This window comes from Pelodiscus sinensis, chromosome 9 (genome assembly GCF_049634645.1).
Source record: "Pelodiscus sinensis isolate JC-2024 chromosome 9, ASM4963464v1, whole genome shotgun sequence".
Lineage (NCBI taxonomy): Eukaryota > Metazoa > Chordata > Testudines > Trionychidae > Pelodiscus > Pelodiscus sinensis.
The window spans coordinates 1,433,695-1,449,794 of NC_134719.1; the positions used below are offsets into that span (position 1 = coordinate 1,433,695).

Below are 16,100 nucleotides of genomic sequence, written 5' to 3' on the forward strand. Positions count from 1 at the left end.
ACGCTGGGGGAGAACCAGACGTGAAGGAAAGCCACCCGGGGAAGAAGCGGGCACCAGGAAGGCAGATGACCTATAACACAAGCTAAAAAGAGCAGAGAGGTGGAGACAGGGAAGGTCATGCCCTCTGATCGGCCTCTCAACCCTCCTCTCTCTTTTTTTAAACTAACGGAGATCAGAAGAGGTTTTCTGCAGGAAGTCTGGTGATTCGGGGGAGGGACACGGCACACACACAGGAAACAGTAACAAGTCATTGCACAGGCCTGGGCAAACGGATCCGGCCAGTCAAGTCACTGGATCCAGCCCCCTGATGCTGCAGGGAGTCCCAGGCAGGCTCCCCTCTTGCCTCACCCCACCCATACGCCGCTCAGAAACACGGCTGCGGGGCAGTTTTTTTTAAAAAACGGTGAGTCCGGAGGGGAGGGAGGAAGGTTAGGAGCTGCTCTCACCCCCAGCACAATCCCATTGGCCGGTTTCTGGCCAGAAGCTGGCCAATGGGAGCTGCCTGCTTCAATAACAGGCAGCCACGAAGCACAAGGGGCTCCAGAGCAGAGGGCTGCGGGGGCGGGGGGGAGCAGGCAGGCTTGCCGGCTGACTGACTGACTCAGGAATGGCTGTTGGCTGGTAAGTCTCCTGGCAGAGCCTGCCTCTGGCACCCCAGCCCCTCCCTTCCCCAACCTTCTGCCCCCCACTCCACATACCGGCACCCCAAACCCATGCTCCAGATCACAGTCCCCTCCTGGCCTAGCTCACAACCCACCCCCTCTCCACCCCAGACCAGTGCCCCAGGTCCCAGCTGCCTCCTTCACCCCAACTCCCTTCCGCACCCAACCTCCCTCCCAGACCCTGCCCCTCCTCCAACAACGTCATGGAAGAGCGCGGCCCCCGACCACTTTCCAAATTCTTGGAGTGGCCCCCCCCCATCAAAAATGATTGCCCATAGCAAGTGTCCCTCTGACCCACAATGGCCTGACAGGGCAGCTGCTGGCGCGGTGTCAGCTGGAACCAGGTTTAAACAGGGCGGGTAACAAGCCCCGAAAGCAGGGGTTGTTTGAGGGACCAACTGGCAGACGCCTCGAGGGGTGGCTGGGAAGAACTGCCGCGTTCCAGGCCCAGACGCGTCCCGCTACCCCCTCCTAGCGCCCGGCTCCGTACCGCCAGCGAGACGGACACAGAGAGGCTGGAAACGGTCACCCTCCGCCTCCCGGCCCCCAGACGAGGCTCGCGGGCCTGGGTGAGAGGCTTACACGTGGCGCAGACGCCCCAGGAGGGAGGGCTCTGAGCAAGGGCCGCTGCGAGCAGGGGAGCCGTGCTGGGAAAGACCTGCACAAGCCACCTAGCGCCGCCGCCGGCCCGGCCACGCCCACCAGCACGTGCTGATCTGAATCCCGACCTGACGGCAGGCCGGAAGAGTCCCCTTGCTCACGGTGAGGAAGGCGCTGTCCTGCAGGGCTGCCGACAACGCATGCTGGGCACGGAGGGGCTTAGCGATAGGCATGGAAAGGGTTAACTGGTTACTCAGTAAGCATTTGCCTTACCGGCATGCTTACGGGGTAACCGGTTAACCGGCACCTGGCTGGAGCACCCCCTGCCCACAGCTGTGGGATGCTCCAGCCTGGCCGGTTCCACTGCACCGTGGGAGGGGGGCTACTCCTGCAGCCGCTGAGCCGGTCAAACATGCAGCGTAACCGGTTAACGTGTTATACAGGATTTTACATCCCTCCCTCTTGGTTCCTAGACTGCCAGGCCACCGGGGTCGACTGTGACCGTGTCTGCCCTCGCGGCAAGCCAGAGCCCTGTCCCGCACAGCGCCTAGAGCAGAGCTTTGAGAAACCCAGCCAGGCGTGGCTGAAAAATCATCCACCTGGGGCCGCGGCGCGGCGCACTGAAACCAATGCCCTATTCCCCGCCTGCGTTTGCCTCCCTTCTGCTCCCAGCCACTGGACTGGCGTCAGACCTTTCCCTGCTGGACTGAAGAGCCCGTTAGTAAATATTTGTTTGCTATGTAATTCCAGACTCTACTCCAGACGCCCCCAGCCTGAGGCCGGCAGACTGAGCGTGTTGCGTCTGTCTTTACGAGGCGGGTTTGCTCACCCTTGGATCATTCTCGCGGTTCTTCTCTGACCCCTCTTCATTTACCAACTTCTCGTTTGAGACACGGCCACCAGCTCAGGGCCCAGGAGCCCGGCAGTGCCCTAGAGAGGGGTAAATTAAACACTCCGCTCGGACTCAAGGTTCCCGTGTCCGCGTTCCAGGCTCACGTTAGCGCTTCTGGTCACAGCCTCACACCGGGTGCTCGGGTTCAGAGGATAAGCAACAACGACCCTCCAAAGCTTTTTCAGAACTTGCTTCTCTATGGGAGCCAAGCAGAAACCCACCTGGAGCTGCCTTCCTGAGTCTGCAGCCTGACTTGCAGCCGGTGCGTCTGCGGCTGCTCAGACCTGTTATGCTGCAATAGGTGAAAATTGACCAGTATTTCCAGTATTCCACTGCCACTATCCAGAGCTTTCCAGGCACTGTCTCCTACACAGCGTCCGAGCCCCTTCACTGTCAGAAGGAATCCCGACATCACTTTCACAGCCTTCTCCCGCAACACCCTTGTACCTGGAACAAACTTTATTCCTGGCAGAATGCTGAGCCACCGAGCAGGCGCAGAATTTATGTCCCCCCCAGACTTCTTTGCTTCCCTGCAGAAAAATGACTTTCTGATGGGGAGGCAAAGGGAAGCCACAACAGCGATCGTGCGACCTTCCCCAACCGTTTGTTTTGGGTGCTCAGGGCAGAGGGCAGCGAGGAAAGTCACTATGGGGCACAGGGTGGGACTAAGGAAGAGCCAGCTGGTGGCTCCCACCCTATGCCGAGCTCAGCTGCCAGTCGTAGCTGGGAAGGACGGGACTTCCGCTTCCCCTCAGGGCGTATGGTGCTAGATCAGACCCTCCCCCAGGTTTCTCACTCAGCTGCAGGAAGCTTTGCGAACTCCCTCCCCCCACTTCCTGAACCCATCACTCCAGAGCTGCAGGGGGGGGGGGTTGGCTGTCCAGGGGGCTGCTTCCCCATCCGCTCAATGTCTATGCCGCCAGACCCCCCCCACCCAGCCTCCCCCGCCCAGATGCAGAACCCTTCCCCCGCCACCTGCACCTCTAGCCCCTCCCCACCGAGCCCCAGCCAGCCGTACCTGGGTCTGCACCCCACGGAGCCCCACTCCCTTAGCATCTGGACCCCACCGCTGAGCCTCCCACACCCCGACCCTCTGCCAAGCTCTCACCCCCCAGAACCCAACCACCTTGACATGGACCCCCCCCACCATCCCATCACTGTTGCGCTCTGAACCCCCAACAAGCCCTCATGCAATCAGATCCCCCCCACCCGGATCCCCCCACTGAGCTGCCTGCATCCACTGCCCCACAGAGAACCCTCTCACCCCACACCCACTGGGTCCCCCGCCTGGCTGCAACTCGCCCGGAGGGGAGGGCCCGGGGGTGTCTGGGAGCTTGCACCGCGACAGGGTTGGGTGCAGAGCCATCTCCTACCTCTGGGCAGCCAGGGGCCTGCGCTCCTCGCGTTTCTTTGACAAAGCCGGCAGAATCTGCCACGTGAAAATACTGAGCGCAAAGAGACTGCAGGGGGCAGCCTGCCGGCGGGAGTGATCGGTGGGCAAGACAAACGACCTGCAGTTTGACTAGGGATGTTAAGTAGCAATTCATTAACTAACCAACCAACCAGCCACTCGGTTAGTCGATAAGGGGGCGCCTGCTGCAGCTCCGCACTTTGTAGTAAGCGCCCGACGGGTTGCAGCGATCCCGGGGGCGGCGTGTTCAGTCCCAGCTCGCACCACTCCCGGGAGCTAACCCCCCCAAATGTGAACGGTCCCAGCTCACGCCGGCACCGGGACCGCTGCGGGTCTGCCTCCCCACCCGCCCAGCCCTACGGAGACAGTGCGGGGGGGACCGGCTTTCAAGCCAGCTCCCTCCAGCTCCAACTCCTGCTCCCACACTCTGCTACTTCCGCTTGTCGGGTAGCTGACTACTCGACTGGTCGCTTACATCCTTAGTTTGTACTGCAGCAAAAATGGCCGCCGCCCGCCCCTTCCAACGGCTCTCCCGCCGCCGCCCGCCCCTTCCAACGGCTCTCCCGCCGCCGCCCGCCCCTTCCAACGGCTCTCCCGCCGCCGCCCGCCCCTTCCAACGGCTCTCCCGCCGCCCCCCGCCCCTTCCAACGGCTCTCCCGCCGCCGCCCGCCCCTTCCAACGGCTCTCCCGCCGCCGCCCGCCCCTTCCAACGGCTCTCCCGCCGCCGCCCGCCCCTTCCTACGGCTCTCCCGCCGCCGCCCGCCCCTTCCTACGGCTCTCCCGCCGCCGCCCGCCCCTTCCAACGGCTCTCCCGCCGCCGCCCGCCCCTTCCAACGGCTCTCCCGCCGCCGCCCGCCCCTTCCTACGGCTCTCCCGCCGCCGCCCGCCCCTTCCTACGGCTCTCCCGCCGCCGCCCGCCCCTTCCTACGGCTCTCCCGCCGCCGCCCGCCCCTTCCAACGGCTCTCCCGCCACTGCCCGCCCCTTTCAACGGCTCTCCCGCCGCCGCCCGCCCCTTCCAACGGCTCTCCCGCCGCCGCCCGCCCCTTCCTACGGCTCTCCCGCCGCCGCCCGCCCCTTCCAACGGCTCTCCCGCCGCCGCCCGCCCCTTCCAACGGCTCTCCCGCCGCCGCCCGCCCCTTCCTACGGCTCTCCCGCCGCCGCCCGCCCCTTCCTACGGCTCTCCCGCCGCCGCCCGCCCCTTCCTACGGCTCTCCCGCCGCCGCCCGCCCCTTCCAACGGCTCTCCCGCCGCCGCCCGCCCCTTCCAACGGCTCTCCCGCCGCCGCCCGCCCCTTCCTACGGCTCTCCCGCCACTGCCCGCCCCTTTCAACGGCTCTCCCGCCACCGCCCACGGCTGACTGCCAAGGAGAACGGACGAGAGGCCGAGGCTGATCGGCACGTTAACAGCAGCCACCCGTGTCGTGCGAGCCTTTAGTGCGAGCCTCGCAGACTCCGCCTACGGGCACAGCTCATAACGAAAGTCTCCGCGGTCGCCTTGTCACAACTGCCAGCGAGGACTCAGAACAGGGCTGGGTTCCCGGGCGAGACACTCTCCTGAGGAGCCCCTTGCTCTTTGCAAAGTTCCCCTCGAGCCCCTGCCTGGCCCAGGAAACCAGACAGGCGGGGTGGAAGGGGTGAGGAGCGGCCCCCTCGGCTGCTCTGGTTCTCATGCTGCCGTCCCGCTCACTGCCACGCCGCATCCCCACCCTGTTTGCCAGAAGCCGGGGGAGGGATCTTTTGACGATTCCCGGTTCTGTGTAGGTCAATACAGAGGGGGCGGCCCGCCAGGGGCTAACCCCAGAGCACCGGATCCGGCCCGCAGGCTGGTATTTGCCCTCCCCTGCCATAAGGCTGAAAGCCTCCCCCGACTCGAAGGCCACGGAAAGGGCTACAGCTCAGCACCTGGGGGATTTCAGCTGGATGAGACCAGGAAGAAATGGGGATGGGGGAGGGGGAGATTAGGAAATACGTCCTGAAAGTCCCATGCAAAGCAGGGGTGGGCAATACTTTTTGATGGGGGCCACTCCCAGATTTGGTAAGTGGTCGAGGGCCGCACTCTTCCATGATATGAACGGAGGGGCGCAGTGACCGGGAGGGGGTGTGAGGCGACGTAGGGTTTGGGGTGCAGTGACTGGGAGGAGGTGCGAGGCGGCGTAGGGTTTGGGGTGCAGTGACCGGGAGGGGGTGAGGCGGCGTAGGGTTTGGGGTACAGTGACCGGGAGGGGGGGTGAGGGGACGTAGGGTTTGGGGTGCAGTGACCGGGAGGGGGGGTGAGGGGACGTAGGGTTTGGGGTGCAGTGACCGGGAGGGGGCGTGAGGGGACGTAGGGTTTGGGGTGCAGTGACCGGGAAGAGGGTGTGAGGGGACGTAGGGTTTGGGGTGCAGTGACCGGGAGGAGGGGGTGAGGCGGCGTAGGGTTAGGGGTGCAGTGACCGGGAGGAGGTATGAGGCGGCGTAGGGTTTGGGGTGCAGTGACCAGGAGGGGGTATGAGGCGGCGTAGGGTTTGGGGTGCAGTGACCGGGAGGGGGGGTGAGGCGGCGTAGGGTTAGGGGTGCAGTGACCGGGAGGGGGTGTGAGGCGGCGTAGGGTTTGGGGTGCAGTGACCGGGAGGGGGTATGAGGCGACGTAGGGTTTGGGGTGCAGTGACCGGGAGGGGGTATGAGGCGGCGTAGGGTTAGGGGTGCAGTGACCGGGAGGGGGGGTGAGGCGGCGTAGGGTTAGGGGTGCAGTGACCGGGAGGGGGTGTGAGGCGGCGTAGGGTTAGGGGTGCAGTGACCGGGAGGGGGTGTGAGGCGGCATAGGGTTAGGGGTGCAGTGACCGGGAGGGGGTATGAGGCGGCGTAGGGTTAGGGGTGCAGTGACCGGGAGGGGGGGTGAGGCGGCGTAGGGTTAGGGGTGCAGTGACCGGGAGGGGGTATGAGGCGGCGTAGGGTTAGGGGTGCAGTGACCGGGAGGGGGGGTGAGGCGGCGTAGGGTTAGGGGTGCAGTGACCGGGAGGGGGTATGAGGCGGCGTAGGGTTTGGGGTGCAGTGACCGGGAGGGGGTATGAGGCGGCGTAGGGTTTGGGGTGCAGTGACCGGGAGGGGGTATGAGGCGGCGTAGGGTTTGGGGTGCAGTGACCGGGGGGGGGTGAGGCGACGTAGGGTTTGGGGTGCAGTGACCGGGAGGGGGTATGAGGCGGCGTAGGGTTTGGGGTGCAGTGACCGGGAGGAGGGGGTGAGGCGGCATAGGGTTAGGGGTGCAGTGACCGGGAGGAGGGGTTGAGGCGGCGTAGGGTTTGGGGTGCAGTGACCGGGAGGAGGGGGTGAGGCGGCATAGGGTTAGGGGTGCAGTGACCGGGAGGAGGGGTTGAGGGGGCGTAGGGTTTGGGGTGCAGTGACCGGGAGGAGGGGGTGAGGCGGCGTAGGGTTAGGGGTGCAGTGACCGGGAGGGGGGGTGAGGCGGCGTAGGGTTAGGGGTGCAGTGACCGGGAGGGGGTGTGAGGCGGCGTAGGGTTAGGGGTGCAGTGACCGGGAGGGGGGGTGAGGCGGCGTAGGGTTTGGGGTGCAGTGACCGGGAGGGGGGGTGAGGCGGCGTAGGGTTTGGGGTGCAGTGACCGGGAGGGGGTATGAGGCGGCGTAGGGTTTGGGGTGCAGTGACCGGGAGGGGGGGTGAGGCGGCGTAGGGTTTGGGGTGCAGTGACCGGGAGGAGGGGGTGAGGCGGCGTAGGGTTTGGGGTGCAGTGACCGGGAGGGGGTATGAGGCGGCGTAGGGTTTGGGGTGCAGTGACCAGGAGGGGGTATGAGGCGGCGTAGGGTTTGGGGTGCAGTGACCGGGAGGGGGTATGAGGCGGCGTAGGGTTTGGGGTGCAGTGACCGGGAGGAGGTATGAGGCGGCGTAGGGTTTGGGGTGCAGTGACCGGGAGGGGGTATGAGGCGGCGTAGGGTTTGGGGTGCAGTGACCGGGAGGGGGTATGAGGCGGCGTAGGGTTAGGGGTGCAGTGACCGGGAGGAGGGGGTGAGGCGGCGTAGGGTTTGGGGTGCAGTGACCGGGAGGAGGGGGTGAGGCGGCGTAGGGTTTGGGGTGCAGTGACCGGGAGGAGGGGGTGAGGCGGCGTAGGGTTTGGGGTGCAGTGACCGGGAGGAGGGGGTGAGGCGGCGTAGGGTTTGGGGTGCAGTGACCGGGAGGAGGGGGTGAGGCGGCGTAGGGTTTGGGGTGCAGTGACCGGGAGGAGGGGGTGAGGGGGCGTAGGGTTTGGGGTGCAGTGACCGGGAGGGGGGGTGAGGCGGCGTAGGGTTTGGGGTGCAGTGACCGGGAGGGGGGGTGAGGCGGCGTAGGGTTTGGGGTGCAGTGACCGGGAGGAGGGGGTGAGGCGGCGTAGGGTTTGGGGTGCAGTGACCGGGAGGAGGGGGTGAGGCGGCGTAGGGTTTGGGGTGCAGGGTCTGGGTCTGGGCATAGGAGCAGAGGTGCAGGGGGTCTGGGTTGTGACCGGGGGCAGAGGTGCAGGGTCTGGGTTGTGACCGGGGGCAGAGGTGCAGAAGGGGCAGTTGGGAAGCCAGAGGCAGGCTCCGGCCGGGAGTCGCTCACTTCGGTGGCTTTGGGCCAGCAGCCCAGATGGACCCTCTGCGTGTCGTGAGCCGGGGCAGGGGAGGGACTTAGCCCAGGCAGCTCCTATTGGCCGGTTTCTGGCCAATGGGAGCCGCGAGATTGTGCTGTGCAATGTGCAGAACTCCTCCGTCCTCCCCCAGCATGCAGAGAACACACGGCCCCCGTACCCGGGGCTCCCAGATTTTGCCCATCCTGGATGAAGTGTAGCCATAGGCTGGAACTTTCAGGGGAACAGAATCAACTTCCCAAAGAGGCGGGTGAGTTTTACAAAAATGGGGACATTTGTAAACCACCCAGCTTCAAGAACAGGCGGCGAGATTGCCTTAAGCTAGCCTGGGTTCTAGCAAGGACGGGCAGGGTGTGGGAAAACAGACTCAGCCCACTTCAGATTTCTTCCAGCGTCAGCCATGGGCGGCCTCTCTGGCGTCAGGCCCTTGGACACAGATCCCCTTGCGGTGCAGGCCGCAGACTGTCCTAGGTTCCTTGGCTTAGGCCTTGCTGTTCAAGATGCATTTTCCATCGAGCTCCATTGACGGCTGTGCGTGGCTGGTGGCCTCCGGCGTGCCGTGCGTGCTAATAACGCTGCAGATCTGGTCTGGTTCAGCAGCCACAACTGGACAGCAGGCAGCTCAGAACACCACAGGCCTCCTTACAGGAGACGCCCACGCAGCCCTCTCCCGCCTTGAGTGCTCTCCGCCCCCTTGGATCTGCGCTATTTACCGCACATCGTCTGCGGCCCTGAGTTGCACCTTGGCTGCGCGACCCGCTGGTCAACGAATAAAAACCCGCAGCCAGCCACAGAGAGCAAAGCAGATCCAAAGTGCCCCACGCCCACGTGTTCCTAACTCACGTGCCTACTCGTCAATTTCATGCGTGCCCCTTTGTCTCGCTCTGGGCAGCACTGACAGGCCAGGCACTAACGAAGGCCGCCCCCGCCCTCGTGAGAGCTGCAGGTGGCGCCGCAAGTCACCCGACACGCCGCGGGCGTTACCGTGTGTTTGGTTGATCTCCGAGTTGGAGGAGAGGATGTCGTCGGCCAGCTTCTGGGCCGTCGGCAGGACCTCGGTGTGGTGCTCCGTGATTAAATACTGAACAAACTTCTGCAGCTGGTCCCTGTTCATCTGGAAAAGGGTCTCTGAGATGGGAAGACGGAGTTTGACCTGCTCTGGCTTGCGGATCCGGTACAGCGACAGGGCCACCACGTGCGCGCAGTAGAAAATGTCCTTGTTCCCGCAGCCGCACGTCACGGAAGTGATCTTGCAGCGGTCGAAGCTGATGGCGACTTTGTAGGTCATCTCTGGTTCGGTGGCCGTGGCCGGCTCCGTGACTGTCCCGCTCAGGTGGAATCCTGGGGGGAGAGGAAGAAACCAGAGAGGCAAGGTTAGCCGGGCAAAGAGGCAGCGACACAGACACACTCTGGAATGCTGATGGCATTGAAATGCAGCGACGCTGGCAAACGTCAAGAGCATCCCATGTGGAACGGTTTTGGGAGGCCTGCATTGCTGGACTGCATCACTATTTGTGTTCTGGCCGCTCCCAGCAGCCACGGCCCTGCGGCGCTAGGCGCTGCACAAACCGAACAGACAACGCCTTCCCAAGGGGCTTATCATCTAAGGCGAGAGGCGGCAGCGGGAGACACCCACCTGGACAGGGGAGCACAGGAACAAATGAGACATCGGTCAGCATGCCAGGCACCCACCCCTGCACACAGCAGCTTCCCGGTGGCCACGGTTTGGAAGGAGGCGGGGCGAAGACGTGTTAAGGCGGCATTTGAAGGTGGCTCCTGAGGGGACACCTGCCACGGATGCCACAAAGGTGAGTGGGAACGGAACGAGTCGGCAGCGCAGGCAGGACGGAGGCGAGAGCTCGGAGCAGGGATGGGAGACGTTAACCAGGTCACCGGGAGGGGCTGGAGCAGCTCCCCACCTGCCCCGAGCAGACGGTTGTTTCAGCCCCACAGGTCCCACCACAGGCAGGAGTTACTGTGACGGCCGGTCTGAGCAGCCCCGGCTCCGCCCTCCCCCCCGCCCCGATTACACATGGTTCCCTGGGAGTGGAGGCGTCGCCCTGCCCCCCCTAATTACACATGGTTCCCTCCCTACTGCGGAGGCGTCGCTGCGGGCTCTGCCATATACAGCCCGCAGTGTGTAACCACTAGGATGCTTAGCGGTTACACAGTTCGCTTTTTTTTTACAGCCCCAGCTCGTAGATAGGATAAGCACGGCCAGACTGGGTCAGACGAAAGGTCCGTCCAGCCCAGTGTCCTGTCTGCCCCAGTGGCCAGTATCAGGTGCCCCAGAGGGAGGGAACAGAATCAGGTAATCAAGTGATTCCTCCACTGTCACCCATTTCCAGCCCCTGACACCCAGAGGCTAGGGACAACATTCCTACCCATCCTGGCTAGTAAATACTGCTGGTAACCTTCATGAATCTATCTAGCTCTTTCTTGAACCCTGTTAAAGTCCTGGTCTTCACAACATCCTCTGGCAAGGAGTTCCACAGGTTGACTGTGTGAAGAGAAGCTTCCTTTGGTTTGTTTTAAACCTGCTGCCTATTCATTTCATCTGGTGAGCCCTAGTTCAAAGCAGGATGCTGTCTCGTCCTGCATCATTCCAGGACGACACGCCAGCCAAGAACCAGCCAGCTCCACAGGCTGGTGCCGCTCTCTGCCCCTGCTCACAGTCACTGTGCCCTGTCTTCTCAGTGCTCAACCTCAAGCATCCAGACTGGAGGGCACAGACACGGCATTAGAGCATCTCTGTTGGTACAGGCCCTGCCTGCCGGCGAGGCTGTAACATGCCTTCCCCCTTGGAAAGCTACAGACCAAGCCCGGCCCAGGGCACATGCCACCCGGGCGGCTCTACTTGGAATGACACACTTTAAACCACCCAGACCCACAACCAGCCCTAACCGTGGTGGCCTGCCCGCGGCCCATCAGGGTTCTGCATGGGGCTGGCGGGACCTTTTGTTTGCTGCTGCCCACACGCAGGGTTGCCAGATTCTGCTGGTTTCTCTCCGTGTGATTTTTTCCTTCCCATGTTATTGAAGTGACATGCGCCTAAAGCCAGGCCACGAGCAGCGAGGTGCAAGCTGATTGCTCGGCACACTAACGGTGAGAGCCAGGCCCTCCCTCTGCAGCCAATCACAGCGCGGCTAAGGCTCCATCGGCACCTCCCACAAATTCTAGGGACGCACGCGCAGTGAGCAACGCTGCCCCAGCCCGGGAGGCTGGCTTGGTTCTGACAATCTTGCGGCCCCCTGGGATGAGGCAGGGCCCCTCCCGCGGCCCCCTCACTCGCCTGGGCTGCCCATCGCTGATTTAACAGCTGAGTCTAAGGGAAAACCACAGAGCCGTTCTGTGCAGGGTCCAGTCTTCCGCCTCGCGATGTAAGAGTTTAACCGGTGAACCAGTAAACGGGTGTGGATCGGGTCCTGTTAATGGTTGAACTCCCACAGGGCTGGCAGCCCGCGGAGCCTGTTTAACCGTGTAACCGACGAAATCCCACTTGGTTACACAGTCGGTGCTTTCAACTCTTTTTACATCCCTTCTTCCAGGGACCGCCTCTGACTTTCCTTAAGGACACAGGGCCCTGTCTTGCAAACACTTATTCCCCGAGTCTCAGAGGGTCGCCGGGTCAGTCTGTCACTTTAAAAACAACAAGGAGTGTCGCATCGCACTTCAAACACACTCACTCAGGAACCTGCAACTCTGTCCACACAGCTACACAAACGACACCTTCACTGGACCTGATCACAGCAAGGGTTCAGACACCTGCACATCCACTAACAGAATTTATGCCAGCAAGTGCCTGCGATGCCTCTCTGCTACTGGCCAAACTGGACGGTCTTTGCGAGAAAGGATCAATGGACACAAAGCGGGTATTAGAAATAGTAACACACAGAAATCAGGTGGGGAATATTTTCACCTGCCTGGGCAGACGATCATGGAGTTAAAAGCAACCGTTCTTCTACAAAGGCATTTCACGAGCCAGCGGAATTGACCTCCATATACAAATCTGACACTGTTTCCCTAGGCCTGAACAAAGACATCAATTAGCCTCATTAGCACTGGCACTACAATTCACAGGCTCCCTTTTCCCCTCTCCTTTCTTCTTCTGTTATAAATTCTCAGAGTCCTCCCTTTTTTCTCTGCTCAAGTTCATCTCCGGAAGTGGGATTGCCCACAAACAACTCAGGATACCACAGATATTTTTATTCGTCTCTAAGGTGCTCCGGGACGCCCCGTTGTTTTTAAGTAAGCCCTGCATGCCTGGTGACATGTTATTTCCATGGCTTTTACCACCCACACCCACTGGCGTCAAGCGGAACCAGCCACCTGTTCCATGCACCCAAGGCCACTGTTAACACCACGTAGGTTCCCGTTCATTCTCCCCACCAGCTAGGTTGCTTCTGGATACCACGGGGCACACACGCTTTTCAGATGGGCTGGGGCAAAAGGCACCGGCCCAAAGCATGCTGGGAACTGACCCTCCACCAAGAAAAGGTGGCTCGCGCATTATGCTGAGCAGCTTTTTCTGCTTCTCCGTGAACTTTAAACCTCTGTCGGTTTGTTCAATGAATGACATGCCTCTCGGAGCCGGGGAGCCAAGCATCAATGGAATTTCTGGCCTGCGGCTACGCAGCATCCCTGCCTGGCACACAAGCCTGCAGCGAGCCCTGCATGTCCACAGACACAGGCAGGATGTAATATTACCCTGCCTAGCCAAAATGCTCATTTGCTACTGAGAAAACACACTCGTCTCTCCTCGGGTCAACCGGGAAAGGCCTAACACCAAGAGCATCGCCAATTCTAAGGGGTCAGAAACAGAGGAATCAAATATTCCTTGCTATTTGGGATCTATGTGCGCAGGTCTGCATGGCACTTGGCAAACGCATTTGACAGCAGGGCCCCTTGAGCCACGAACATTCTCTCCCTCCTCCCCGCAATTCAGCAAAGAGGACAAAGAATTACGTCTCAGGCCAAAAGAGTGAAAGACAAGAACAGTCTCAGGAGACCACGGGTCAGAAACGGGGATTTGAGGAAGGCCTTCTGGGGCCCAGTAAAGGGGTGTGACGTTATGGAGGAAAGACTGTACAGGTTGAACCTCTCTAATCCAGAACTCTCTGGTCCAGAAACATCCATGGTCCGGCACGATCGGAGTTAGCCGGATGTCCACTTTTCATGGGTGTGGCCAAGTTTCCCGTGGTCCCAGAAAGTTTTTTTTACGGCCACCAGTCCTGGCGCTCAGTGGTTCCCAAACGTTTCGGCATCACGCCCCCCTATTTGATTTTTGAAACACCCTCACGGCCCCCCCCCGCCAAAAAAATAGCAGCAAAACTTGTTGAGAAGAAAAAAAAAAGGAACTAACCAGGGCAGCAAACCTTGATGGGGTGGGAGGGGCTGAGTCGCCTCATATCCCCTGTGGAATTTCTTCACATACCCACGGGGGGGCACGCCCCCCCCATTTGGGAACCCATGCTATAGTGTCATCTCCTTTGGAAATGAAGGTGGGAGCTAAGATACACAGGGTCTGTCAGGCTACGTCTACACTGCACCGTAGCTCGAAATAAGCGACGCAATTTGAGCTGTGCCAATTGTGTAGCTTATTTCAAGTGTACTTCGAAATGGCTTCTCTGGGCGCTCGCTACACAGCACCCAATTTCAAAATAACCTGCTATTCTGAAACGTCTCTTACGCTTCGTGGAATGCGGTTGATAGGGATGTCGGAATAGAGAGCCCTGTGGAAGAAAGAACGGGCTTACTGTGAAGACGCGGGATAGCTATTTCGGGTGATCCTGGGGGCACAACCGGAGGCCACTGTTAGGGCCCTCGCTGTAAGAAAGCCCTGAGCAGCTGAGTCTTCCAAAAATTAGGCCCATTTAAGGGGTCTCATGGCGGGCCCCCAGGAATCAAAGCACCCAAACTCACCAGCCGCCTTTGGAAGTCCTGGCCCACAATGCCTACATAGGGCAGCAGGGAGGCAAAATGTACGTGCATTTATCCCCTCTCCTCTCTGCCTCCCGTGCGAGAAAACCAAGGCCCAGGGAGGTTAACAGACTTGCCCGGCGTGGGACCCAAGAATCCGACTCGCAGTACGCGTGCCTCAGTCACAGCTTTACCTCCCTTCCCTGGGAGGCTGCTCACGTTGCCTGCATCACCAGAGCCCTCATCATCCCAGGAACCTATTTGAACGGAAGCCTTCCCGGAGCCCGCCATCCCCTCGGAGCAGGCAGCTGAAAGGGTTACAATTAACGAGGAAAGAGCACAAGAGGGAGGGAGAAGATTAAAATACATTAACTGCAGAAAACCCTTGTGCGTTTGCCAGCCCTCACTTTGGCTTTCCGAGACCAAGCCTACCAGAGGGTTTTAATAAAGGGCATCAAACCCGGCTATTCACTGCCAGTCTCTTTAAAGCAATGCCAGAACCACATTTGAATCTGATTAAGTGTCAAGGAGGCCTGCTTTCGCTTTAGAACCAGGGAGAGGGAAAACCTGCAGCAGGCCTCCGCTCGCCTCCAGCCCAGCCCATGTGGTCGATAAAAGCGGCTAATTCGGGAACAGCCAACTTCAAAACTAAGAGGAGAGCAGGCTCCTTCTGGCTCTCATTTCCAGTCCGGGCTGGAGCGCGGGATTGGGCCAGGGGTTTCTGTACGCCGAAGGAACGGGGGCCTATGCATTCACCAACCATCTCGGCCCAACGCCGCACGGATCCTTCCTGGCACAGCCTTGCCATGTACATCCCAAGGATCAGCTCCCAAGGGTTTGCGTTTTACCACAGCTTTGGGCTGGGGGCCTGGGCCAGTGCCTCGGTTTCACTGCCCGCTTCCTTTCTGAAGGGGTCGCAAGGACATGACACAATGTTCTTTATCATTACAAAAACCAACAAACTTTAAGCCTAATTATTAGTCATGCCTGTTGCCTTGGAATGCCTGCTTGACAGGGGACCATCAGTTACCGGGTGTAAACCTAGAAGAACGCCACTAACGTACGAGAGCTACTTGCTTTACCCTGGAAAACCGTGGTCTGAACCCGTGGTCTGAACCCGTGGTCTGAACCCGTGGTCTTTCGAAAGAACGGCCTTCTTGTGAAGACGCGGGATGGCTATTTCGGGTTACTCCAGGATCCCCAAATAGCGCCGCGGTGTAGACGTAGCCTCAGAGAGCTCGTTTCCCAAAGGAAATAAACCACCCTTCTTGGACACGACAGCGCTGCCGAGCAGAGCCTTCACCAACGCAGGGCCGACGCACGCCAGCGTGGCACGGCAGGGAAGGGACACAGGCCACATGTGCAGAACACTGGGGATGCTAGTGAGCAGCCAACTAGCTGATCAGGCAGCTGCCTGGCCTATCAACTACCCTTTTCCCCCACCACTTTGCTGCTTCTATAAGGGGCAGCAAAGGGGGAGAGGGGAGCCAGGGGTGCCACCTGCCCTCCCCCCGCTGCCTCTACCAGAGGCAGCAGGGGGGAGAGGGAGATAGGGGAGGCTGGTGCAAAGCAGCCTCTGCCCGTGGCAGACCAAAGCTCATCGTGGCCAGGGGCTACTCCAGCAGCAACCCCTGTTCACAGGGGGTCCCGGTGGGGAGCTGAGCCGCCCGCCCACCGACAGAGGCTGCTGGACTCAGTGCGAGCCAGGAGCCCGGCTCGTGCTGGTCTGGGACGCTGAGTCTGCATTTTAAATGTAGGAAGCTCCCGGTGGCTCTTACCGCATTTAAAATGCAGAGCCGCAGCGCGGGTGGCTCCCGGAGCCCGCACAAGCCGGGACTGCTCAGTCCTGGCTCAAGCCGGCTCCTGGAGCTACCCCCGCGGAGGCTCTGCAGAGCGGCCCTATCGACGAATCGCGTAGCCGGTACAAACTGTAACAACTGCGCCATTAGTCAGGTAACCGCAATTTAACACCCCTAAGCCCGGGCCCAGGAATGGGGAACTCAAGAGGGAGTTTGATACGT

At 61.0% G+C, this 16,100-nt stretch overlaps 1 protein-coding gene across 1 annotated transcript in view; it reads right to left on the reverse strand.

Moving 5' to 3' along the window:
* The window catches only part of ZSWIM5 (zinc finger SWIM-type containing 5), a 162,080-nt gene that overhangs the window by 38,035 nt on the left and 107,945 nt on the right, over positions 1 to 16,100 (reverse strand). The window contains exon 2 of the mRNA XM_075935847.1: positions 9,145 to 9,501. Within this exon, the coding sequence (XP_075791962.1) occupies positions 9,145 to 9,501 (357 nt within the window). The remainder of the gene's footprint in view (positions 1 to 9,144; positions 9,502 to 16,100) is intronic.